The sequence below is a fragment of the Sinocyclocheilus grahami genome, unplaced genomic scaffold (assembly GCF_001515645.1).
Source record: "Sinocyclocheilus grahami isolate Dianchi unplaced genomic scaffold, SAMN03320097.WGS_v1.1 scaffold16.1, whole genome shotgun sequence".
Taxonomy (NCBI): Eukaryota; Metazoa; Chordata; class Actinopteri; order Cypriniformes; family Cyprinidae; genus Sinocyclocheilus; species Sinocyclocheilus grahami.
In genome coordinates this window covers 3,597,225-3,619,409 of record NW_015505195.1, presented here as the reverse complement: position 1 = coordinate 3,619,409, position 22,185 = coordinate 3,597,225, and the positions used below count along the sequence as shown (strand labels likewise).

Sequence of the window (22,185 nt, the reverse complement as noted above, 5' to 3'; positions counted from 1 at the left end):
CAAGTTTTTTTAAAATAAAAAAAGAAGATAAATAGATGAAGTAGTATTAAAATAGAATAGAAAGTGCTAGAGTTAGAGGGTCAAATAAAGATTATAATTAATAACAATAATTATAGTAATTGAGAGTTACATTGAAATTACACTCAGATGTATCTTATGCCTGTCTTTGTGTGGATGCAGGCCAACAGTTGGAGGAAAATATTGTCTGGGAGAGAGGAAGCGTTTTAGATCCTGCAACATTGATGTGAGTTTGATACCTGCACGTCACTTACTGACTCCATTTGTGTGTGTATCTGTCTGACGTTTCTTCAAATAATTACTAGAACTTTGGTTTGTTTGTGGATGGATTCTGCTCCTCTACATTAGTTGACAACTAAAGACTGGTGCATTGGGCAAAATATTAAACCTCTAAATGTGTAGACTTACTCCAATAGATGAAAAGGATTCACAGTTGCCATGCTCCACTATATTCTCAGACTGACTGAATTGTGTGTGCATTAGGAGTGCCCGGCCGGATCTCAGGATTTTCGGGAGATTCAGTGCTCGGACTTTGACAGTGTTCCCTTCCGGGGGAAATTCTACACCTGGAAGCCGTACAGGGGCGGTAAGTACACAGCCCTTTATAGCACCTGTTCTGAGACATACTGGTCGTGACTTTGATTTGTGTCACTTCAATTAGCCTGTTTTTACTCTGAACTGCTACAGTTCTGCCTTAAATGCACTATAAGTCTTACCACATTGGTATTGTCCTATAAATGTGACCTATTTTACTGATACGTAAAATAGGTCACTAAATTATATTCAAATGATATTCATGGGACCCTACATTATTTCTAGTTGGCATACCTTTTGTTAAACACAATAGAATTAAATGTTTACACAAAGCCTATATGATTTTTACAATACTTTACAGTCATGTTAGTTAATGCATTAATTAAATAATATTAACAGATACTACTTTTGCTTTTAATAAAATTTAATTAACTTGAGATTAGTAGTAGTGAGTATTTCTCACAGCAAATGTCATGGTGGACACCCAAATCCACTATAATTTTATAAATAATGCTGTTTATGTGTCACAGAATGTAGTTTTAAGCATTTTTTTAGGCGAGACTGTAGTTGTTTAAACTTCAGATATGCAGTTTGTTAATAAAGATAATGTCTATTTGAACATTCACTTCAATATTTTCGGAGATGTGAGCTCCAGGGCATCAGCAGCCGTTCAGAGCTTATGAAGCCGCCGAAAGCAGCCTCACCTCGGCCAGTTCTTCTGGAATTTTCCACTTGCTCTGATGTCTAGTGGTTAAACATGAGATATAATTTGTTTTGGGTAAATGTAACGGACAGTCTTTGGTCTCATTTATCTATTATTTGTTCCTGAGCAAATAGTTTTGGCTGAGGGCAAAATCTCATCACGTATTTTATATAACTTTAATGCTGTCTGTTAGATCGCTGCCTTTTTACTTTTGGCTGAATTGCTTATCAACTTTTATGATGGCTCTTGTTGTTTTTTATTAGATATTATTATTCAATAAATAATATTGTATATAAATTATAGTATTATTTAATAATAGTATTTAGTATTGAGAAATGGTATGTGTTTGTAATGGTGATTTTAGTTACATTATTCCATCATTAGATGGTGACGAGACTGTCTTAATGAGTGAGTCAGCAGTAAAGACTTTTATATTGAAAGAGACTGAAACAGGGTTGTAAACAAGGAAGTTATTTTTACTTTCAACAACACCTTGTAAGACGCAGCCAACAAATGCACATTCAAATATTTGACTGGATGGGCAAAAATGACGGTTAAATCATTTTGAATCATTTGTGCCTACAGCCAAATCACAGCCGTGCTGATATACAGCCATATCGCACTGCTACTCGTGCTCATATATATATATATATTAAATGATTGTGGGATAAGAAAGATTTTCTGCAGTTGTCTGTTTTAAAATTAAAAGCAGTTTTCCGCTGTACATATTTTTGGTGTAATTTGAAATGTACAGATCTGGACTATTAAGGGGAGACTTTTTTGTAATCATTCTCACAAACTGTAGGTTGATATCTAACGTTGGATTCAAAATATAAATAGTTATGATATCATATTGGTGAATCCCTTGAACTAATACAAATGTCTATACTGAGAACTGAACAGAAGCACGTGATCTCAAAGTTACCTACCTACATCTTTCATGATTATGGGGATGTTTAAGTGCTCAGTTGTTGTTGTTTAAGACAACAAGAGTTTAGGGCTTTGGAAGGTGGTAGATATTAGGACTGGACCACCATGCTTCAAAGAACCAATCTCTGCACTGGCTCGGGTCCAGCACAGATGTGAGAGAGAGATAATGAGAGCGAGAGAAACTGCAGATAACAGTCTGGCATCCATATGCCGGGCTGTGGACTGCCAACTTCCCAGAAACCCTGGTTTAAATTTCTGCTTTTGATGAGTGTGAAGCTGGACGTCAAGGACATAACTGCCTTTAATCTGCCCTTCCAATAACATAATGGCTTGCAGAGAGAAGCCCACTGCAGGCTACAAGCGCTGCTTTCATCAAGTCAGCTGATTTTACAATGGAAATCCCTTGCAGCTGTTAAAATATGTGCCAGACTGCCGTTGCTGTAGGGTCAGGTAGCAGATAGACCTGTACTCTCTCTGTTCACACGGTCATCTTCCTTGTGATTTTCTTTTCACTTCTAGCATTGATTTCTTTTTGCCTGTCTGTGTGGGCCTTTCGTGTTGTTTGTGTACTGTAAATTGCCTGCTATATTTTAATAACAATATGCAGTAAACATTTCACCTAGTAGTATGCTGCGCTTTTGTCTCATGATCTTGCTCTGTTGCATATTTAATTATTAGTTGACTTGATTTTGTCTTTCTCTATCATGAATAATTTATTTTTTATATATTCTGTTTGTTTAGTCATTGTTTTGTTGTTAGTCAGTTAGTTTGTTTTTTATTTACAATATTTCAGTAATATGTGTAACTGTAGCACTATGCAGTGCAAACAATAGTATGCTACATTGTGGTCACATGACCTTGCTTGATGTTTCATTCGGCTAGTTGTCATCTCAGAAATAAATATGAGTATTTAGCATTTAAATTACATTTTGTGTAAAAATGGTTTGCATAATCACACTATCATAATCATAGGGTTCTGTTTGCATGAGCTCCAACTTAATTGCAGTACTGCCTTAATTGCATTTATAAGGGTGCTTGTAAATGAAGCCTGTATCTTAACTTTTGGCAGTCTGAAGTAACGAGTCCAGAAAAGCTTAAAATCATGCTTTAGCACTTTTGCTGAAGTTCAGGTCAAGCGCATTATATTGTGAGATACATTATTCAATTCATCATGTTTTGGCTGTACACTCTCTCTCGCCAGAACCTCCTGAAACGCCTGTCACTCCAGTGAAGCCCTCTTCTAGCCACCTCAAAAATATACCTATGCCCTTCCAGAGCAAAGTCTCATGGGATGTGCAGTTTCCATCGTAAGCCTGCTTCAATATATGTTTTCACAGGCACCCAGGACCTTATCAAATTAGTCCAACACTAACAGAAAATTGGCCAACAGCTCAAAAACGCCCTCTGTAGGTTTATAAAACACGTTTAGTGGAAGAGTTATTATTTAACGTGAAGACTGGTAGATGTGATCCTACTGATAAGGCAAGCGGGTCTTAGGCAGCCAAAGTGAGATTATGCAGAGTTTTAACACCACCGCTGCCAGGTACAGGCAAGTGGAACGGGTTCAGACCCACCAGCCTGTCAAGCATAATATAAAGGAGGCCTAAAGTAGTGTAGCGAATCAGCTCATGGGGAAATATGAATAATTAATCATAACTAGTTATAATTAATTATAAATATTTAGATCCGCTGTAGATATTTACTTGACCTCTCAGGGTCAACTGTCTGTCAATTCTAAGAACATTAATTTCCTTGTTAAGGGAAATAACTTTCTTACTGTACAATTCTACAAAAAGCTTGTAGCATAAATCTGCATGATTAAGTGACTCCAGTTATGAGCAAACAATGAACCACATCAGGTGTGATACAAGTAAGGCTTTATTAACTACATAAACACTTAAACTAGTCTAACATACTACATAAACACTTAAACTGGTCTAACATACACACACACACACACATTAATAGAGACCAAACACGTTATATGTAAGGTTACATGAATGAGTGGTTCTATCATAAGCATGCATAAACTAGTCTATAATACAACAGATAATATACAAGACAGCAATAATATACACAATGACCTGAAGGATATGTGTGTTCATTCAAAGAAAGGTTTTCCTATTAATTAATTAGAGAAGAGTAAATTTTTACTGTGCACTGTGGATTTCCTAAGGAAATTGTAGTGAGAGGGGTGACTCTCAACATGCCATTAGGTCGTAAAATCTCTCTGGTCTAGCAAAGGCGTCAGGGTTGCCATGGTAACCAGGGGTCCTGGGCCTCGTTCCCAGACATCTTGGCACCCAGTATGTTTATTGGGTGAGGGGTCTGTGAATGTTTGTTAATCTAATGAATAATTGATTTGTTAAATCAGATGAAAAATGGTGTGTCTGATTGGTCCAGACGCTACAGTAGGGACAAAATCACGTACTGGTACCAGTCTGAGTGGGATTAGGAGTCATTTAATTCCGTGTTCTCTGTCACACGTACAATAAAGAGTATAGTGTGTGAGTTCTGCGCTTTTAAACACTACATTAAAGTACAGTATGTTCCTCTTTTGTTCTTTCACTCCCTCTTTATCACCATTCATGTCTTTTTTCGTCTTGTACTTTTTAAATACCTGTTAGACATGTACAAAACTGTATTTTTCAAATTGACTAGTCCCTGGGTTGCTTTAATGAATAGATAACTTAAACCAGTGTTTCTCAACCCTGGTCCTGGGCGCCCCCCAACACTGCACATTTTGTGTGTCTCCCTAATCAAACACACCTGATTCAACTCATGAGCTCATTAGAAGAAACTCCAGGACCTGAAATAGGTGTGTCAGATAAGGGATACATACAAAATGTGCAGTGTTGGGGGGTGCCCAGGACCAGGGTTGAGAAACAGGTGCATTTCCATTACAGATTTGCGCAAAACTTTGGCGATATTTTCTGAATGTCGATAAAAAAGTATTGCGAAATGACGACGTTTCCATTAACCAATGTTATGCGGCTAAAACGTAACCTTTTGCCTCTCGTGATAAGTCATGGGAACGGATTTTGGTGGGATTTTGGCTAAATTTATTCAAAGGAGGCTTATGCATGTATCTTTACAGAAGCAGCAAAGAGAGCCGCTTCAGAAACGTGCGTGGCCCGGCTGGAATAAACCATAGACTGTATAAAAACATAAACACAAGCATTGCGTGGCCGTAATCAGCTTCAGTGACCGTATCAGAGCCACACTGCACCGCAGACGTGTGCAATGTAAATTGTCTAAGTATTAATAGTAGGGAAAGCCCCTTCTACTGGAGCGCGGCCACTTATGAAGTGTTTCTTGGAGGTTATAGTACATTGAAGAATGATCATATTACTTTTCACATATGCCATGTGACCTGTAAATGCGAAAAAGCCATTTCCATTGCAGTTTTGCGAATTAATCCTTTTTCGCATTGCCTGAAAAACCACCTCATGCAAGCGTAAAAACTTTTTTGCGATATATGGCCATTTTTGTGAAATTGACGCGTTTCCATTAGGCGTATTTTCAATTCGCAATTTCAATTTGCGCAATTTGAAGGGTAATGGAAACGCGCCTACTGACTTAAACTAATCGAATTATGGAATTATATAATTTCTTAGGGAGCATTTATATAAGATGTGTCCTTGCTTTCAAAAACAACTGGACAGAGCATGACGGAATGAAAGAGAATGCAGCATTTGTAGTATTAACTCATATTTTTTGACTTGATGCCATGTCCTAAAAAAGCAACATTTTAAAGTTTGTTTTTATCATGCAAATTAGGGATGCACCAATACCAATTTTTCCAGAACGAGTCCGATACCAGTACTTTTATTTTGGGTACTTGCCGATACCTGTACTTTCACTGCATTTGTTATTTTTAAAAATATTGGATACAGAAACCAAAAGAATTTGAATCGTGTTAGCTGGCTTCATTTAGCAAATAGATATTTCCTTCAGTTATTTTCACGCTTAATCATGCCCGTTAAAATGTATTGTACAAGCTTTTGTTACTTTCATTGTTCATTTTATTGCTATTTCATGTTGAATTTAATAGCACAGTGCACATTAGAGCTACTCCACTGCAGTTGCTCAGTAAATTTTGTAACAGCGATGAACATTTTTTCTGAAATGTCATGTTTTTTTATCATCCGAAATGTGCTGCAACATATATTCCAAAGTGATTTATATAATGCAATTAACATCAAGCAAGCAAAACATGCCCAACGCACGCACACATTTGTATTGGTGCAGAATGAGAGACAGACATTTCACACAGACTGCTAGTTTCACTTTCGCTTTAAATCGTATGCTTGACGTTTAAAATAAATGTTGTTTATAGTGAATGGTCCTATAATTTGTCTTTGTTTTATATTTACAATTTAGTTTTAATCCAAATGATGCATGTGCTAATGGAGTGAACCGCAATCAAGATCATGCAACAGAAGTCAAGTAACTTTAGTTACTTGTTTATTGTTTTACTTACTTTTCTTTTGGAATATCCGACCGAACTACAAACTTTCCAGTGATGTCTGTGAGAATGGGATATTTGCTAGAGTTCTTGTACTTGGGCACATAATTTGTAATGTTATACAAATGAAATAGTAATGTACCTGATGGCTTAATCATAACTGATTTACAGAAAATGTAACCCTGGAGCTTTCTTCGCTGAAAGGCACATAAATGGCTTATGACTCAGTCTTGATTATTAATTGACTAATTTGATTATTAATACATATTATATGGTAGACATGTTTGAGCTCATATTGAGGCATTTGTCCACACTTTGTAAAGTTCTTGAGATCACTTCTGAAATTTAGAGGAGACAAATGTGAGAGCTCTCAAGTCTTTAGTGTAGGAGAAAAATCTGAGCACAGTGTGTGATGTTGTTGAGATCTCTTTTAAAGCTTTAAGGGAGACCATTGTGAGAGTGTTAGAGTTTTTGTCTCAGGAGACAAGTTTGAGAAGCAGGAGACTCAAGCAAAGGTTTCCATTCAATCTTAAATGAATGTATGGCATATAACTCCAATGCCAACTCTTTTTTTTAAGTATGTAACATGTTTCTGACTAAATGGCTCATGATTGTTGAGGTATGATGTTTTGCACGTTTTGGCTGCAGGTGGAGTGAAGTCATGCTCGCTGAACTGCCTGGCAGAGGGCTATAACTTCTACACTGAGCGCGCTCCAGCTGTGGTGGACGGCACACCTTGCAGGGACGACTCTCTGGACGTTTGTGTTAATGGCGAGTGTAAGGTGAGACAGTCACACACTCTTTTCTTCAAGTATACGTATCTGAGAGGTTTCAGATACAATATGCTTTTCCAGTTGTTGGGTTTGTGACTTTGAACTTCTGCCAGAGCAAGAGACAGAACAGAAGAGGAAAAAGTCCCTCTAGACACATAGATTCACCAATCTCTCAACGCATTATTGTAGCAATGTGGAGCATCCTGGATTTAATTAGAGATCTGAGCTGTTAAAGGGTTAGTTCACCCAAAAATGAAAATTCTGTCATTAATTACTCTCGTGTTGTTCCAAACCCGTAAGACCTTCGTTCATCTTAGGAACACAATTGAAGATATTTTTGATGAAATCTGAGGGCTCTCTGACCCTCCCATAGACAGCAAGGTAACTACCACGTTCAAGGTCCAGACAAAGTAGTCCGTGTGACATCAGTGGTTCAACTGTAAAGTTACGAAGCTACGAGAATACTTTTTTGCGCAAAGAAAACAAAATAACAACTTTATTCCACATTTTCGTCTCTACTGCGTCACTTGTGGACACGCGTTCACATGACAGAATTAATGACAGAATTTTCATTTTTGGGTGAATTAACCCTTTAAGACCCAATTTTTCACTAACTATTTAAAGGGGTCATATGATGCGATTTCAAGTTTTCCTTTCTCTTTGGAGTGTTACAAGCTGATTGTGCATAGATAAGATCCCTGAAGTTGCAAAGACTAAAGTCTCAAAACCAAAGAGATATTCTTTATAAAAGTTAAGACTCTGCCATGCCCCCCTAAAACGGCTCGTTCTAACACGCCCCCACGCTTTAATGCTAAAGCTTTTTAGACATCAGAGTTCAGTATCGTTTGGTTGGTGTGAAAGTGATTTTCTATAGCTTCAGGGCTCAACAATAAACATAGGCTGCTGTCCTGTGGCCAATGTGAGAGAGGATTGGGCCGAACAGAGTTTTTTTTTGCAGAACAGTCACTTGCCTTTTTGGGCAATTATTGTTACTTCTGAAAATTTCATGTTCACTGCTCTGCTCTTTTTTTTGTATCTTGCAAACTTAAACATTGTGAAAATTTCTTTAAATGTTTTCTACATTGTTGCCAATTGTCAACAAAGTAATGTTGTCTAGCTGGGTAACAAACTTTTGCGAAAGTGACTTAAAATTATATTAAATGATTTTAAAAGCATCAATAAGAATGTGTTGAAAACTACAAACCAGACAGTAATGTTTTGTATGCCATTGTTTTACTATTGCATTATAGCTGTATAATTTCCAGATTGTTGTATATTTTTATATTATAAAGGGAAAAAAGATTAACAACAACAATAATAATTCATTATTATTATTATTATTATTATTACTATTTTAACAGATGCCACCACAAAAGAATGTTTAGTTTATTTATATTTTTCATTAAATATTATTTTTTCTTTACTAGTACTACTACTACTAGTTATTATTATTATTATACAAAAGAATGATCAAATTTATTTAGATTTTTCATTAAATGTTAAGTTTTTGTGTTTGCAATTAAAAATAATTTGCATAAATAAATGAATACATGAATTAAAAAAGACATCTTTTGTTGTGGCACCTAAAATAAATGACCTTTGGTAATACATCCACGGGAACTAAACGCAAGTGCTGTTCTGTATAATGTTTTGGTGGAAAATTGAAAGCGACAAAAACATGAATAAAACATTAAAGTTGGCATGTACTCATCCGAATCATTAGCTAGTTACTATGGTAAACAGCTGCCGCTAGTACTCATGGTGGTACTTGCTTTGTTGGGTTCTTCTAACCCAAAAGTACAATGTGAAGAGAGACCAGCTGGAACTGAACTCTGGTTTGGAGCAAACAATCAAACAAAGTGTGAAAGTGGCTTAAAATATGTTGTTCATTAGTATGTTTCATAATGCAAACTGTAGTGTACTTTATTTTCTGTTTTGCTTTGTTGTACTACACCGGGCATGCTGCATGTGCGCCTTTGGAGCGAGTTGGGCTGGTTTATCTTTGCACTGTTGTCTAGACCAGTGGCTGTTTTTATCAACAGTTCAGTTCAGTCCAGCCCCGTTCTGCTCTGCTCTGAATGCTGCAAGAACTCGATGACCCCCCAGATTATCTGTCCTCAGTACACGCAGCTGAACATGATCACAGCGACTTCTCCCTCCCTCCCTCCCCGCCATCAGCTCTCACCCTTTCTCCATTTCTTTCCTTCCCTGCTCTATTTCCTCTCTTCCTCCGTCTCCTTCCCTCACTCGTTACTCTGCTTTCTTATTTATGGTGCATATAAAAACCGAAGAACAGCAGGGGGAGAAATCAAAGTAGTGTTTGCAACCTTATGGTGGCTTAGCTTCCATACAGTAAGGGTTTGATTATGAAAGCAAGAGCTTTAAAGAACAAGGCATTAAAAACAGCCTGTATAACCATGCGTCCCAAAGCTCAGCTCTATTTGGTCCAGCAGAGGACATGCCCAACCCGCTCCAAGCAGCCATTGACTTACCATTGTTGTAGTGAGGAAATAGGTCACACATTTGCAGGTTATGGAATCTAGGCCAGGTCAACAAAAGTCTTTGGCGCTTTAGTGGGATTTTTGTGAAGTTGCACAGTCCTGGATTTGGAAAGACTCAAGCAGTTTCAGGTCTGCTGGTTGCTGAGTTCATTTTGTGTGTTACGTTTTCTATACAGACAGCGGAGACTCTTCAATTTCTTCTTTAATGGTCTGGATTGTGTGCAGATTTGGCCCCTTTGGAGAAACTTGCAATTGCTTTGCACAATGTCAGTGAAAATTAATTGTGATCTCTCGAATTCTGGGATTGCTCTTGAGATTATACGTCAAACCTTGATATTTCTATCAGGGCTGTCAAAAAAGTAACATGTTAATACATGTGATTAGTTAAATATGTTAACACCATTTGAGCCCTTGATTTACTTTCCTCTGTGGGATAGAAAAAAGAAACTTAGGGGAATCAGAATCAGAAAGATCTTTATTGCCAACTGCTTGCACACAAGTTTTTCTTTGTAATGAAGCTTCTAGTGCACGCATAAATACAAAAACACATCAAAATAAAATTAAATATGAAAATATTAAAAAGTATAAGTCAGAATAGACATATTTACTGATTATAAACATTTGAAAGTATTATGGATAATAATATGAATTAATAAAAGTGAATAGGAGCGAATTTTGAAGAATATACTGATCGTTTTTTTTTTTCATGCAATCACAGTGATTAGAAACTCAAGCTTCAAAAAGAATGTAAAAGCACAATAAAATAATTTCTAGTGTGAAAATCTGAACATATGCTTTGTCCTTGACATGTTCATGGGGTCTGGAGTCAGTGCAGAATACATAGCCTACTGTTGACTAAAATATTAGAAGAAAAAAATATATATATTTTTTGAATGAATGAATACACAGCTGTCTAATGGTTGTTCTACCATTTTCAGTTCAAGCATGACATATTTTTTCAGGAATTGATAAAAACAAGTTCCACCCTATATTTTTATTTTCCATTAATTATGATGTTTCACTCAGAAATATGTCACATTATTGTTGTGTACAGCAATTCATGTTGACTTTAAAGTATCACTTTTACCGCCCGTAGAAAGGGTTGTTCAAAAGGGATGGTTGTGTCCATTTTCTAGAGGTCATGGCAGCAGAAATTGTTTAAACTTTATTGTCACTTAACACTTCGTTGTCTGTAGTCTGGGAGTATTTCTAAGCATGAGGCCAATGCAAATTGTGATAAGCACTAATTTTGCAGTAGCGATCACGCCATTACTTGATTTACAGGGGTTAAAACGATGCAGACAGCATGTGCAAATAAACAACGCTATCTATTTCCCCTTAGTGTCCTTGAGAAGATGGATAGTATAATTTTTTTCTCTTAATAGTTAAGTGAACACTGCAAATGCACATGTGAGACTGCTATTTCTCTTGTTAACTGAAGTAACATAAGCCTGGTGCCTGAATTGAGTAGCCCCCCAAACCTCAGAAATGTGTGCGTGTGTGACATGCTTTGAGTTACTGGGAGCAGCCTTGGCAAGTTCCTCTGGTGTCTGGGGGAGTATTTTGAGGACTGGATCTAACCCAGAAGTCCAAGTCCAGGACATAAGAGAGACTGTTGCTCTTTCCTTCAGTGGCACACACCAACCTCTTTAAAGCCCCTGATAATTCTGCTTTCCTGTTCTCCAGTTAGTGCTTTCTCAGCCTGTGTCCAGAGAGTTGTCAGTAAACACGCTTCTCAATTAGCTGTTGAAGTCATGAACTGGAAAACATTAAAATCAAATTGCATTTTGAGACAAGACTGTAGTTAATTGGGTGAAAAGGTGGAAACGATTCTAGCAGTTTCTTCTACTATAAGTAATTCAGTGCATTTCACTGTAAAAAAATACAAATGTGTTGCAAGTTGTTTTAATATTTCAAACCCTCCACCCTCTTTAAAAAAATAATCAAATCGCTTTGCGGTATGTTTTGATGCTGAGCAGGCATGAGAAGTCATTGAGTCAAGTTGTCAAAAACGAAATGAAAATCAGCTCACCATAGAAGAAAAGGAAAGATGGAGATGGAGGCCAAAAGCAGTTTAATGGTAAAGTGCAAAACCAAATGAGTTTACAGTAACAGACAAGTAAAACGTTATTTTAATAGCACCTTTTAAAATGGTGTTTACAAAGTAGAGTTGGCAGAAATAAAATCTACAAACGAAGAGTGAAATACATAGAAGCACAGAAAAAATGGGAAAATAAAATACAGTTTCGAATAGCTGTTGTATTATATTTTAAAATGGCAAAGCTGAATTTTCAACGGTCATTACTCCAGTCTTCAGCATCACATGATCCTTCATAAGCCACTCTAAGATGCTGCTTTGGTGCTCAAGAAATGTTTCTTTTTATTATCACAGTTGAATTTTTTTTTTTTTGTAACAATGTAAAAGTTTTTGTATTTTTTCCCCACAAATATATCAATGTAATGCAGCATATCAGAATGTTTGCATTCTCCATCAGGCCATATCAATGTTGACATTTTTATTCTTAAAAAAAGGTAAGGAACCCAGAGTAATTTACAGTAAAAGGGCCCAAAATTCCTGTTAATGGCCCTCTTCAGACTTTAGATGTGTTCAGAGAAGCTATACAATCACTTTATAGAACCTCAAACAATGTGTGTAAGTGTTTGTGTGGTGAGCATCGTACTTCAGGTCAGATTTGTGTTGGACAGCTGCCTTACTGTTGAGGGGTGCACAGAGACTCCTGCCATTCTGAAAAGACGTTTCATAATTACCTGCTCACATGCAAGGCCCAAGTCATAAATGCTGATACAGGATCTCAGCCATGCAGAATTCCTTCCGATGGAACAGACACACTTCAGTTAGGATGAGGGTGGTTGAGAGTGAGAGACTGAAGTCATCTGAAAAACGCCACAGTTTCCACAAAAATATTAAGCAGCACAACTGTTTTCAACATTGAAAATAATGCTAAATGATAAGCACAAAATCAGCATATTGGAATGATTTCTGAAGGATCATGTGACACTGAAGACTGGAATAATGATGCTGAAAATTCAGCTTTACCATCAAAGGAATAATAAACAGGTAAATGACACTGAAGTGTAGATTGAGTGGAAGCGTTGTGATGCTGTTTTGTGAATTAGCAGCGGTTTGCATAAGAGCCGGTTCGGATGTGGGTGGTGTTGTTGAATGGCAGGCTGTTGGCTGTGTGCTGGACTGAGGGCTATTCTCAGCTGCAGGAAGCTCTAGTGGGCCACTCCCTGGGCGGGCGGCAAAAGAACATTGACCGCAGTGGCTAGCCGAGGCCGAGATGATGGGCTATTCTTGGCTCTGGCTGTATTTTTGAGCTCAGGGTTCTTGAGGGTACAAACACAATTTAAACACAAATAAACACAGTTTATTTAAAAATGTGGTCAATGAATGAGATGCTCCACAAAATGCCAACTGACTGACCAATCCACACAAATGACCACTAATGTTTCATGTCTGCCTGCTTCTCTCTCTTTGTGTATGTGAGTATATGTTGAGTATTCTAGTATATCTGGGTTCTTATTCAGAACCGGATCCATTTATTGAAAAATGCCAGCATTTTTGATTCTGTAAAGCTGTCGAATATGCATGCATACATATGATGGTGTGTCCTGCACAACTAGTTACATTTCTGAAAAAATTGACTCTTGAACTTGTTCTGTTTAGTGAATCAAAAACACTTCTGAATATGGTTTAAAATAGAATGATTAGTGTGTTTAACGAATGAATGAATGAAATGTTTACTTTTTTAAATGTATTTTTAATGTATTTTATTTAATATATTCCACATAATTATATCTTCTACATAAATAGTACAAGAATTGTTAATGGAATCCTTAAGGAACCAAAACTGTTATGAGTAATCAGAACCAGAATCAATAGATTTCTATCCTTAGTTGGTGGTTTAATTCTTTGTGGCACACTCATCGCCTCTTGACTGTTCACAACAAAATCTCTGTCAGTGGCAGTTGCTCTTTTCTTTTTTTTACTCTTTGGTCAGAAGCTGGAGTTGTTTGCAGGCCTATGGTGGAATCTGGCCTTAAACACATTGTGTGTTGGGCAGCAGAACTGAGGAACGTTGCCCAGGAATTCGGTTGGAATCTCAAACCTCTGCATATCCCATCACAGTCACTCTCAGTGAAGCACCACTAACAGCATTGTACTCTTGCTGTGAATAAATGTATGTGTGTCTGTGTGTGTTCTCTCTTAGGTTATGAGGAGGTGGTCAGAATCCCCAAAGGATCAGTATTCATACACATCCAAGAGCTCAATGTCTCTCACAATTACTTGGGTGAGACACAATTTTTCATGGTTTGACTCAAATATGAGCCTCTTATGGGAAGCAGAACTAATACACTCTTGTTACCTTTTCACATTTTTTAATTGTTAACCCATGGTCATTTATCCCAGGTTAGCTTGGTTATATTGGTTGTCTTGGTTATATCCCAGGTTATCCAGGTTATATTGTTCATATTTTACATGTTCATATGTCAGGTTTCAAGATTTTACAATATGCATTTGTAAACCCTTGTTTAATATGTGAATTTACGAGATCATTTGGTTATACACAATAAATACACTACCTGATTTAATAACTGCTCGCCCTTTTGTGGAAATATTGGCAGTTAATGTAATTCAAAGTGAAGTGTTGCATCCCTCCAAAACATTTTTGCATTTGCTTTCAGACGAATAGAAATATAGTTTTTCTGCCATCTCATATTATTTACATTACCGGTTTTGCGTTTGCTCACAAGTTCTCAGCGGAACGCAAAAGTTTTGAGAGCGAATGCTAAAGTTTTGAGAGTTAAAGCAAAAGTTTTGAGAGCGAATGCTGATGTTTTAAGAGTGAACACAAAACTGTTGATGGAAATAATTTAAGATGGGAGAAAAAAATACATTTCAGTGCTTTTGCAAGTGAAGCAGAGTTTCTCTGGAAAAACAATACTTTTCCTCCGATCTCATATTTTCCCCATTTTGCCATAGCTTTTAGGGGCTCCGTAACTTTATTGATTGGTTGCTTGTTGCCAATAAAAAAAAAAAACATTGTAACAACACATTCTATACTTTTAGCACCAAAGTAGTTCCAACTTCCTTTTACAAGTGTAAAACCTCGTTTAGCACAGTGTTCAGTGTCCATGTCAAAGAGTCTGTTGTGTTTTGAGGCCCATTAATCGTTAACCCTTTCCATACCATAGTGTTGAAGAGCAAAGGGGATCAGTACTTCATCAATGGCAAGCTGACCATTGACACGCCAAGACGCTTTGACATTGCGGGAACCACCTTCCACTACCGGCGACCCGCCAATGAACCAGAGACCCTGGAAGCACTTGGACCCACCAACATGACCCTGATCGTCATGGTAACTCAGAGATGCTGGGTGGTCTGTTCAAGCATGATATTTATGCACTGCTGGTGTTGGTACAGATGCCTCAGAATTTAGACAGCTGCAGTGTATTTGCAATGTGGGTCAATTGCAATTTTCTGTATAAATGTTATTCAAAGCTGAAGTGTGCAATTTTTTCAATATTTTTCATAAATTATTTTCTCCTATCCCAGTTTAATATGCTGAGAGAACAATGAGTAAGCTATTTGTAGGTTAATTGCCCCAAAAAGTGTAAAAAATGTGTTTCTTTGTTTTTTGTTTGTTTTTTGAGCATCTTGATCAACCGACACAGCAGCAGTGTTGTGAGTTTAGACTATCAGCTTGTCCTAGCAATAGAAGATGGGTAGTTTTTGCAAAATCTGTTGGAAAACATTTATTTGATTTCATTACAAACTATCCGAGTCAGAGTGTTTGATGGGCGGATCAGTCAGTTTAGTTCTCTGTTGTGTGGTGTGTTGCAGGTGTTGGTCCGTGAGGAAAATCCTGGGATCCATTACCGTTTTAACTCACCTGTCAACAGAGATCCCCTGAGCAGTTACGCCTGGCATTATACATCCTGGTCCCGCTGCTCTGTGCTGTGTGCAGGAGGTGACTGTTTTCTGTCTGTTATAGTTTCATTGTCTGTTTACTGACGGACATAATGAAATCATTCACACGTGGAAGTGGCATTGCAAGGTTTTCCTCAAAGAAACTGAATTTAAATTGTGTACACATTCACAGTGACTACTAAATGCATAAGAAAAGAAAGTCAAGTTGTCCAACACTGTTCACACGAACAATGTCAATTTCCCATGTCTGCCATTAGGATGTGTGTGAACCGTTTGAAATCCTGTGAAAAAAAACAATTACATCGACTGTATACACCAAGAACCCCAGCTTTGATGTCACTTCCTATCCTCAAGCTCCTTCCCTATTATTCTTGCATTCATGCTTTGTGAGTTAATGACCCGTATTTGTCTTGCTGATAAGAAACTATTAGCTATGACTCAGAACTAATTTGCTGTCGAAAACATAGACTCTGCTCCAGAATCTTGTGAGCTGCCTCATAGGGAGCATTCTAAGGCATCATGAAGGTTTTTAGTTAACAACCATAATGGAGAAGACAATGCCATAATGCATTAAAATAAATCCAAAAATAACAGGTAAAATAAATGTTAATTATGATGCTGAGAAGTTTTGTTTAAAAAAAGTGATGTACAGTATATTGGTACCATATATTATACAATATTTTGGTACCTATTGGTCCATATTGGATATAAATCAGCCAACAATGGAAATTTAATTATACATTCTCATTTCACCTATTTTTACATTTAGATTATCTTTGCCATCATGTAACACTCAAAAGTTCATTTTCAAAAACACTAATTTCATAACACTGTTAAATTAAATTTTTTAGCAGATCTCAAATTATTTATTATGCTGTACACTTAATATTTTTGTGATGCCTAATTTCACTTGTAGCATTTAAAACTATTTATTTAATTTTTAAGTGATTTGTTTTTGATAGAAGTCTGTAATGCTCGTCAAGACTGCATTTATTTGTTAAAAAATATAGTAAAGTATTGTGAAATATTATTAAAATTTAAAGTAAATGTTTTCTATTTTAATATATTTTAAAATGCCATTTATTGTTGTGATGGCAGCCATAACTCCAGTCTTCATTGTCACTTAAGTATAATAGAAGTTAGAATAAAAGTATTAATTTATTAAAAAAAAAAAGTGTACAAACCCCTAACTTTTCAGTGGTAGTGTATACAAAATAGTATATAATTTTAATATCAGCCTTTTATTTGTTTTTGCCTATAAAATGTGACAATTAAAAATGTGAAATAAAATTATTTGTATTGGGCCATAATTTTGATATTGGTCACCAATTAATTTACCTTATAAGGTTCCATTTCTGTTAGAATGCTGCTTTAGAAGGCAGCTGTCTGTTTAGGTGGTAAGCAGCAAGGCTGCTCACTAGATTTTGGAACAGAGCCATAGTGTTCAACAAAACTGGCACAACCATCATACCATAATAACTTCACAGGGATTGTGTATTTACACAAAGACAAGAATGAAACCGCACTGACATCAAAGCTTCATGTTTGTATGATTAGGGTTTATGGTAATCTACTGTGATTTATATAACGAAGACACTTTTTGTCACAGGGGTTCAAGTCCAGCAGGTAGTGTGCAAGAAACAAGCTGATCTCTCTGTGGTGTACAACCACTTCTGCGACAAGAAAAACAAGCCCAAAGACAAGAAAAGACCCTGCAACTTGGAGCCCTGCCCTCCAACGTGGGTGTTCTGTATGTGTTTGTGTGTGTGGCATTAACATCCATCCCGATCATATATGTTTCATGCTAAATATAGGTGCAAATGGGATGCATATGGAAACACATGGTGATTTGATAATGCAAACCACATTCAGAAATGGTCAGGGGCCACATCAGATTTGTATGCTAATGTGTCCTGATGCTTACCAGACATCATCGAAGGACCACTGAGTAACCAGTCAGTGCAATTGACTATACTATCTAAATCACTGTACCACATTCACATACGCTAATTAATATTCATAAGCATATTTATATAATTTTTTTTTGTTTTCTTATATCTTTTTCATTTTAATAGCAAATTATTTTTCATTATTGATATTTTTTTGTATTCTTGTATCATTGTTTTAAATTGTTTAAATAGTAAACTTTTTTCAAATTTGTTTCTTTCCAGGTTTCTTTTTTCCCCCCAAATTTCAAAAGTCTTAGACTTTTGTACTGTACATGCACAAGACTTCAATAACGTCTTTGGTGTTCCTGATCAACGTGATGCGACATTCCATCAATGCCTGATATATTCTGGTATCTGTGTATCTGTCAGGTGGTGGACAGGAGACTGGTCAGATTGCAGTCGGAGCTGTAACGGAGGAGTGCGGACGCGGGAAGTGCTGTGTAAAAGAAAGATCTCTGTAACAGAGGAGAAAGTCCTTGATGACACGGCCTGCACCCCACCACGGCCTTCCGTCACCGAGCCCTGCAACAACCACACCTGCCCACCAGAATGGCATGCCCTGGACTGGTCTGAGGTAGAGAAACATCTGGGTCCAGCTGCCTATATGTTAAGACTGTGTCTTTAGAACTGGTCTGACCAACTAGCAGTCAGCTAGGGCGTCTTATTTTTCGGGTTCAATTAGACTAGTAGTCTAGAAAAATCTTACTTCGATCTTTGGTGTAATTTGGTATTGTCTCTTTGTTATCATGTATCTTTTGCAGTGTACTCCTAGCTGTGGTCCGGGTTACAGGAACAGAGTGATTTTGTGCAGAAGTGGAGAGAACGGTGAAACGTTGCCAGAGTCAGAGTGCCCGAAACAAAGCCACCCGACCACCAGGGTGCGCTGCAACATACAACGTTGTCCACCACCTCAGTGGGTTACAGGACCCTGGGGAGAGGTGAGATCTCATTTAAAGCTGTGAGATTGTCACTTTGTGATTTCATCACAAGCACTTAAAACATCTGACATAAGTGTTTAATGTATAAGCAAAATTAGATTATGCCTTGAATCGCTGTGAATGGCAAGAATGTTCTCCTGAGACCCAGCAAAAAAAGCTATTTTTAAATTAATACACCCAATGTTCTCATTCTTTCCAAAAAATGTGCTGAATTGTGATGTCGGACATATAAAAAAGGACAGGAATCAAAATGTCCAAAAATGAATCGTTGAGTCCAAATATGTGAGGTTCCATGAAAACTTTTTCTTGTTTTATACATGTTCCTGTCCTGTTTGATGTGTGTTTTTGTGTGTGTTCCAGTGTTCGGCTTGGTGCGGTATGGGTCAAGAGATTCGTTTAATGCAGTGTCTGACACACACTGGCCAGCCATCTAATGAGTGCCCAGAGACACATCGTCCCGCCTCCATGCAGCAGTGCAAGAGCAAGTGTGATAAAAATGGCCCTACAGATAACCCTGAAGGTTAGAGGTCAAAGGGCAAGCAGACACACTTTGCATCCCAATTAGCTGACCATTGGTCATATATAATATTATAATTAGTACATTCCAAATCATAGTATGTTGAATAGCATACTGAAGTATTTTTGGCAAATATTGCCCACAATGCATTGCTCTTTTAGCTTTAGCAACTATACTAACTTAATTTTATGACAGTATTATGTTGCAGTACTCACATACATAAAGTATAGAGTGCTGCAGTGATTGCGTCATCACTGCAGAACTCTATATTTTATGCATGTAAGTACTTTTTGTAGGCCAACCTGAAAGTTAGCATCACAGGGGTTCCCTTGACAAAAAACTGTTAGGATTTTTCAATTGCAAAGCAAATGTTGAAATTTGTTACATGCTTGAAGTCACTGGAAAATCTGAAAACATTGTGTGTTATTAGGATGCAAATTTAATTTCTCTGCGACTGACTGCACTTTTTCTGTGTCCCGCAGAGTGTAAAGATGTGAACACAGTGGCATACTGCCCCCTAGTGCTCAGGTTCAAATTTTGCAACCGTGCATACTTCAGACAGATGTGCTGCAAAACCTGCCAAGGACACTGACCTCCCTCTCACTCGCTCTCTCACGCTCAATGTCTCTCTCTCTTGCCCTCATTTTCTTCCCTCTCCACCCTGCCGTCTTCTTGCATGGCCAAAACCGCCCATGCTCAGCATTCCGCTGGAGGAGTGCTGTTAACCACTGGCAGACTGACATCATTGTGAGAGAAAGCACGGAAGAAATGAGAGCGAGAGAGAGACTTGAAAAGAGAGAGAAAGAGAGAAAGTCTGTGCTGCTCTCTTTCTCTCCCTCCAACCAGCTGCTTTGGCACTGCTGCTGTGAATACCAGTCTGCCCAAAAGACATCCGTCAGTGTTTCTTTTGCTCTTCCATGTGGTGCTTTCGGCCATGTTTGGCAGTGTTTGTGAACTGTCACAGATGTACTGCTAAATCTCAGTGAATAATAGTTGTCTGTTATTGTAATGTGACCATTTAAGTCATTTATTATAGTCTCAAAGGTTCACTCAGTAATTTTTTGTGTAGCGCTGGTCGTTTTGGACTTATACTGACACCTAGTGTTGTGGATGAATCATCATGCACAGTTGTTTTCAGTTACCAATGTAGAAAAGCACTACTGGTAGTCAGCCATTATTAATTTAATCCACAAACAAAATTGTCCAAAAACAACCAGGTTACTGAGTTGAAATGAGTAGTGTGGAGCTGGTCTTGTGATCTCAATATGGCTGCTCCCATGAGAGACCCACTCCATGTAAAATAAACCAACTCTTGTTAGGCTGGGATGTTAAAATATTTTTCAAAAATACTTTTTACTTTGCTTGTGTATAAAGTGTTACTTTGGATAAACATTACTGAGTGCATAATTCACCAAAAAATGAAAATTCTGTTATTATTTACCCACCCTCATGGTGTTACAAAGCTGTATGACTTTCTTTATTCTCCAACACATAAAAAAATAAATCTTTGTCCATACAATAAAATATCTATTTTTGTGTTCCACAGAAGAAAGAAAGTCATAATTGTTTAGAACAACATGAGGGTGAGTAAAGCATTTTTGGGTGAAATATCCCCCTAAGGGCCTTTTCACTTACAGCAATTTGCAAAGCAACCAACAGTTAACTATTTTTAAAAGAGTTGGTGATTTTAAACAACATGAGCGAAGGTGCTGTCACATTTACCACTGGTCCAAAGAATTTTCACAGTGAAATCTAGTAATTTCAATAGGAATTTCGCTTAGGGGGGGAATTTTCCCTACACAGATTTTGCCACGAATTTCACAAGTTGCAAAATCGCTGCGTTGAGCACCAGAAAGCTGTTTGTTTTGAAAGTGACTTCTATGTGAGCGGTGCATTGTACATTGCAACACTGTGCTATACAATGGACCTTTTGCAAAGAAACATTTGCCGAAAATTCACTAATGTGACTGTACCGTAATGCTTCATGATACAGATGAATGCTGCAGTTGAGATGAACACTGACTAGCAGTGACTTGTTGACATTGAACAATTAAATCATTGTCCGTGTGAACTGCCCTTTAGAGACACTCCAGATCACTCAGATATCATAAGCTCTCATTCGATGTGGTTGGTGCTGAGATACTGTATCTTTTAATCTGACAGCCTTGTGGCTATTTGCAGGTGCTGTGCCATTTTCTTGCCATCCGGTCCCATAATGCTTACACCAATTAATTATAAGTACTGTGCATCAGTCAAACCTGGATGAACAATGAACTGTTTAGCAAATAGAGGGAAATGAGAGGTAGGGTCTGTTTAGCTTCTGTGCACAACGTAATAGTAGTTAAAGAGGCCAATGGAAGCTGTTGTTAAAACCATGTGGTGGTCATATTGTTATTCTCAGACACTTTTACCTAAGATAATGTACTGTACTTCTAATGCACCACAAGTCAGCATGCAGCAACGTTGGTGGCAGTGCAGACTTGTGACCCATGTAACCATCTAGTTACTGGATTGCTTATGCTTCATTTTATCAGGTCAGGAACAAATATACTCACACCTTTGAGAACTTCAAGTAATAGTTTGGGGGAAAAAAGGAAAATTCTGCCCATAATCCACATGACCATATGTTGTTCAAAAGCTTCTTTTTTTTCTTTTTCTGTGGAACACAAAATTATATTCAGCAGAGTGTCCAAGCTGGGTAATGGGTTTATATGGGTAAAATACCAGAATGTAAGTCATTGTTTGTAGTAACAATGCAGAACCAATGGCATTTGAATATGCATTTTGAGAGTAAAGGGGAAGAATTAGGGTGGAAGTAATATTTTTTGCTAATATTATTTGGGTCTGTTTTTCACAAAAAAAAAAACATGTCGCTTCCATAACGGTTTGGAACAGCAT

The 22,185-nt window shown here is 37.4% G+C and overlaps 1 protein-coding gene across 1 annotated transcript in view; it reads left to right on the top strand.

The window, feature by feature from the left end:
* The window catches only part of LOC107549976 (A disintegrin and metalloproteinase with thrombospondin motifs 10-like), a 47,114-nt gene extending 26,509 nt beyond the window's left edge, over positions 1–20,605 (top strand). The window contains exons 14-24 of the mRNA XM_016231172.1: positions 181–244; positions 502–604; positions 7,302–7,435; positions 14,108–14,243; positions 15,148–15,311; positions 15,797–15,923; positions 17,493–17,622; positions 18,202–18,406; positions 18,594–18,770; positions 19,131–19,290; positions 19,770–20,605. Of these exons, the coding sequence (XP_016086658.1) occupies positions 181–244; positions 502–604; positions 7,302–7,435; positions 14,108–14,243; positions 15,148–15,311; positions 15,797–15,923; positions 17,493–17,622; positions 18,202–18,406; positions 18,594–18,770; positions 19,131–19,290; positions 19,770–19,879 (1,510 nt within the window). The 3' untranslated portion in view covers positions 19,880–20,605. The remainder of the gene's footprint in view (positions 1–180; positions 245–501; positions 605–7,301; positions 7,436–14,107; positions 14,244–15,147; positions 15,312–15,796; positions 15,924–17,492; positions 17,623–18,201; positions 18,407–18,593; positions 18,771–19,130; positions 19,291–19,769) is intronic.
* The last annotated feature ends 1,580 nt before the right edge of the window (positions 20,606–22,185 follow it).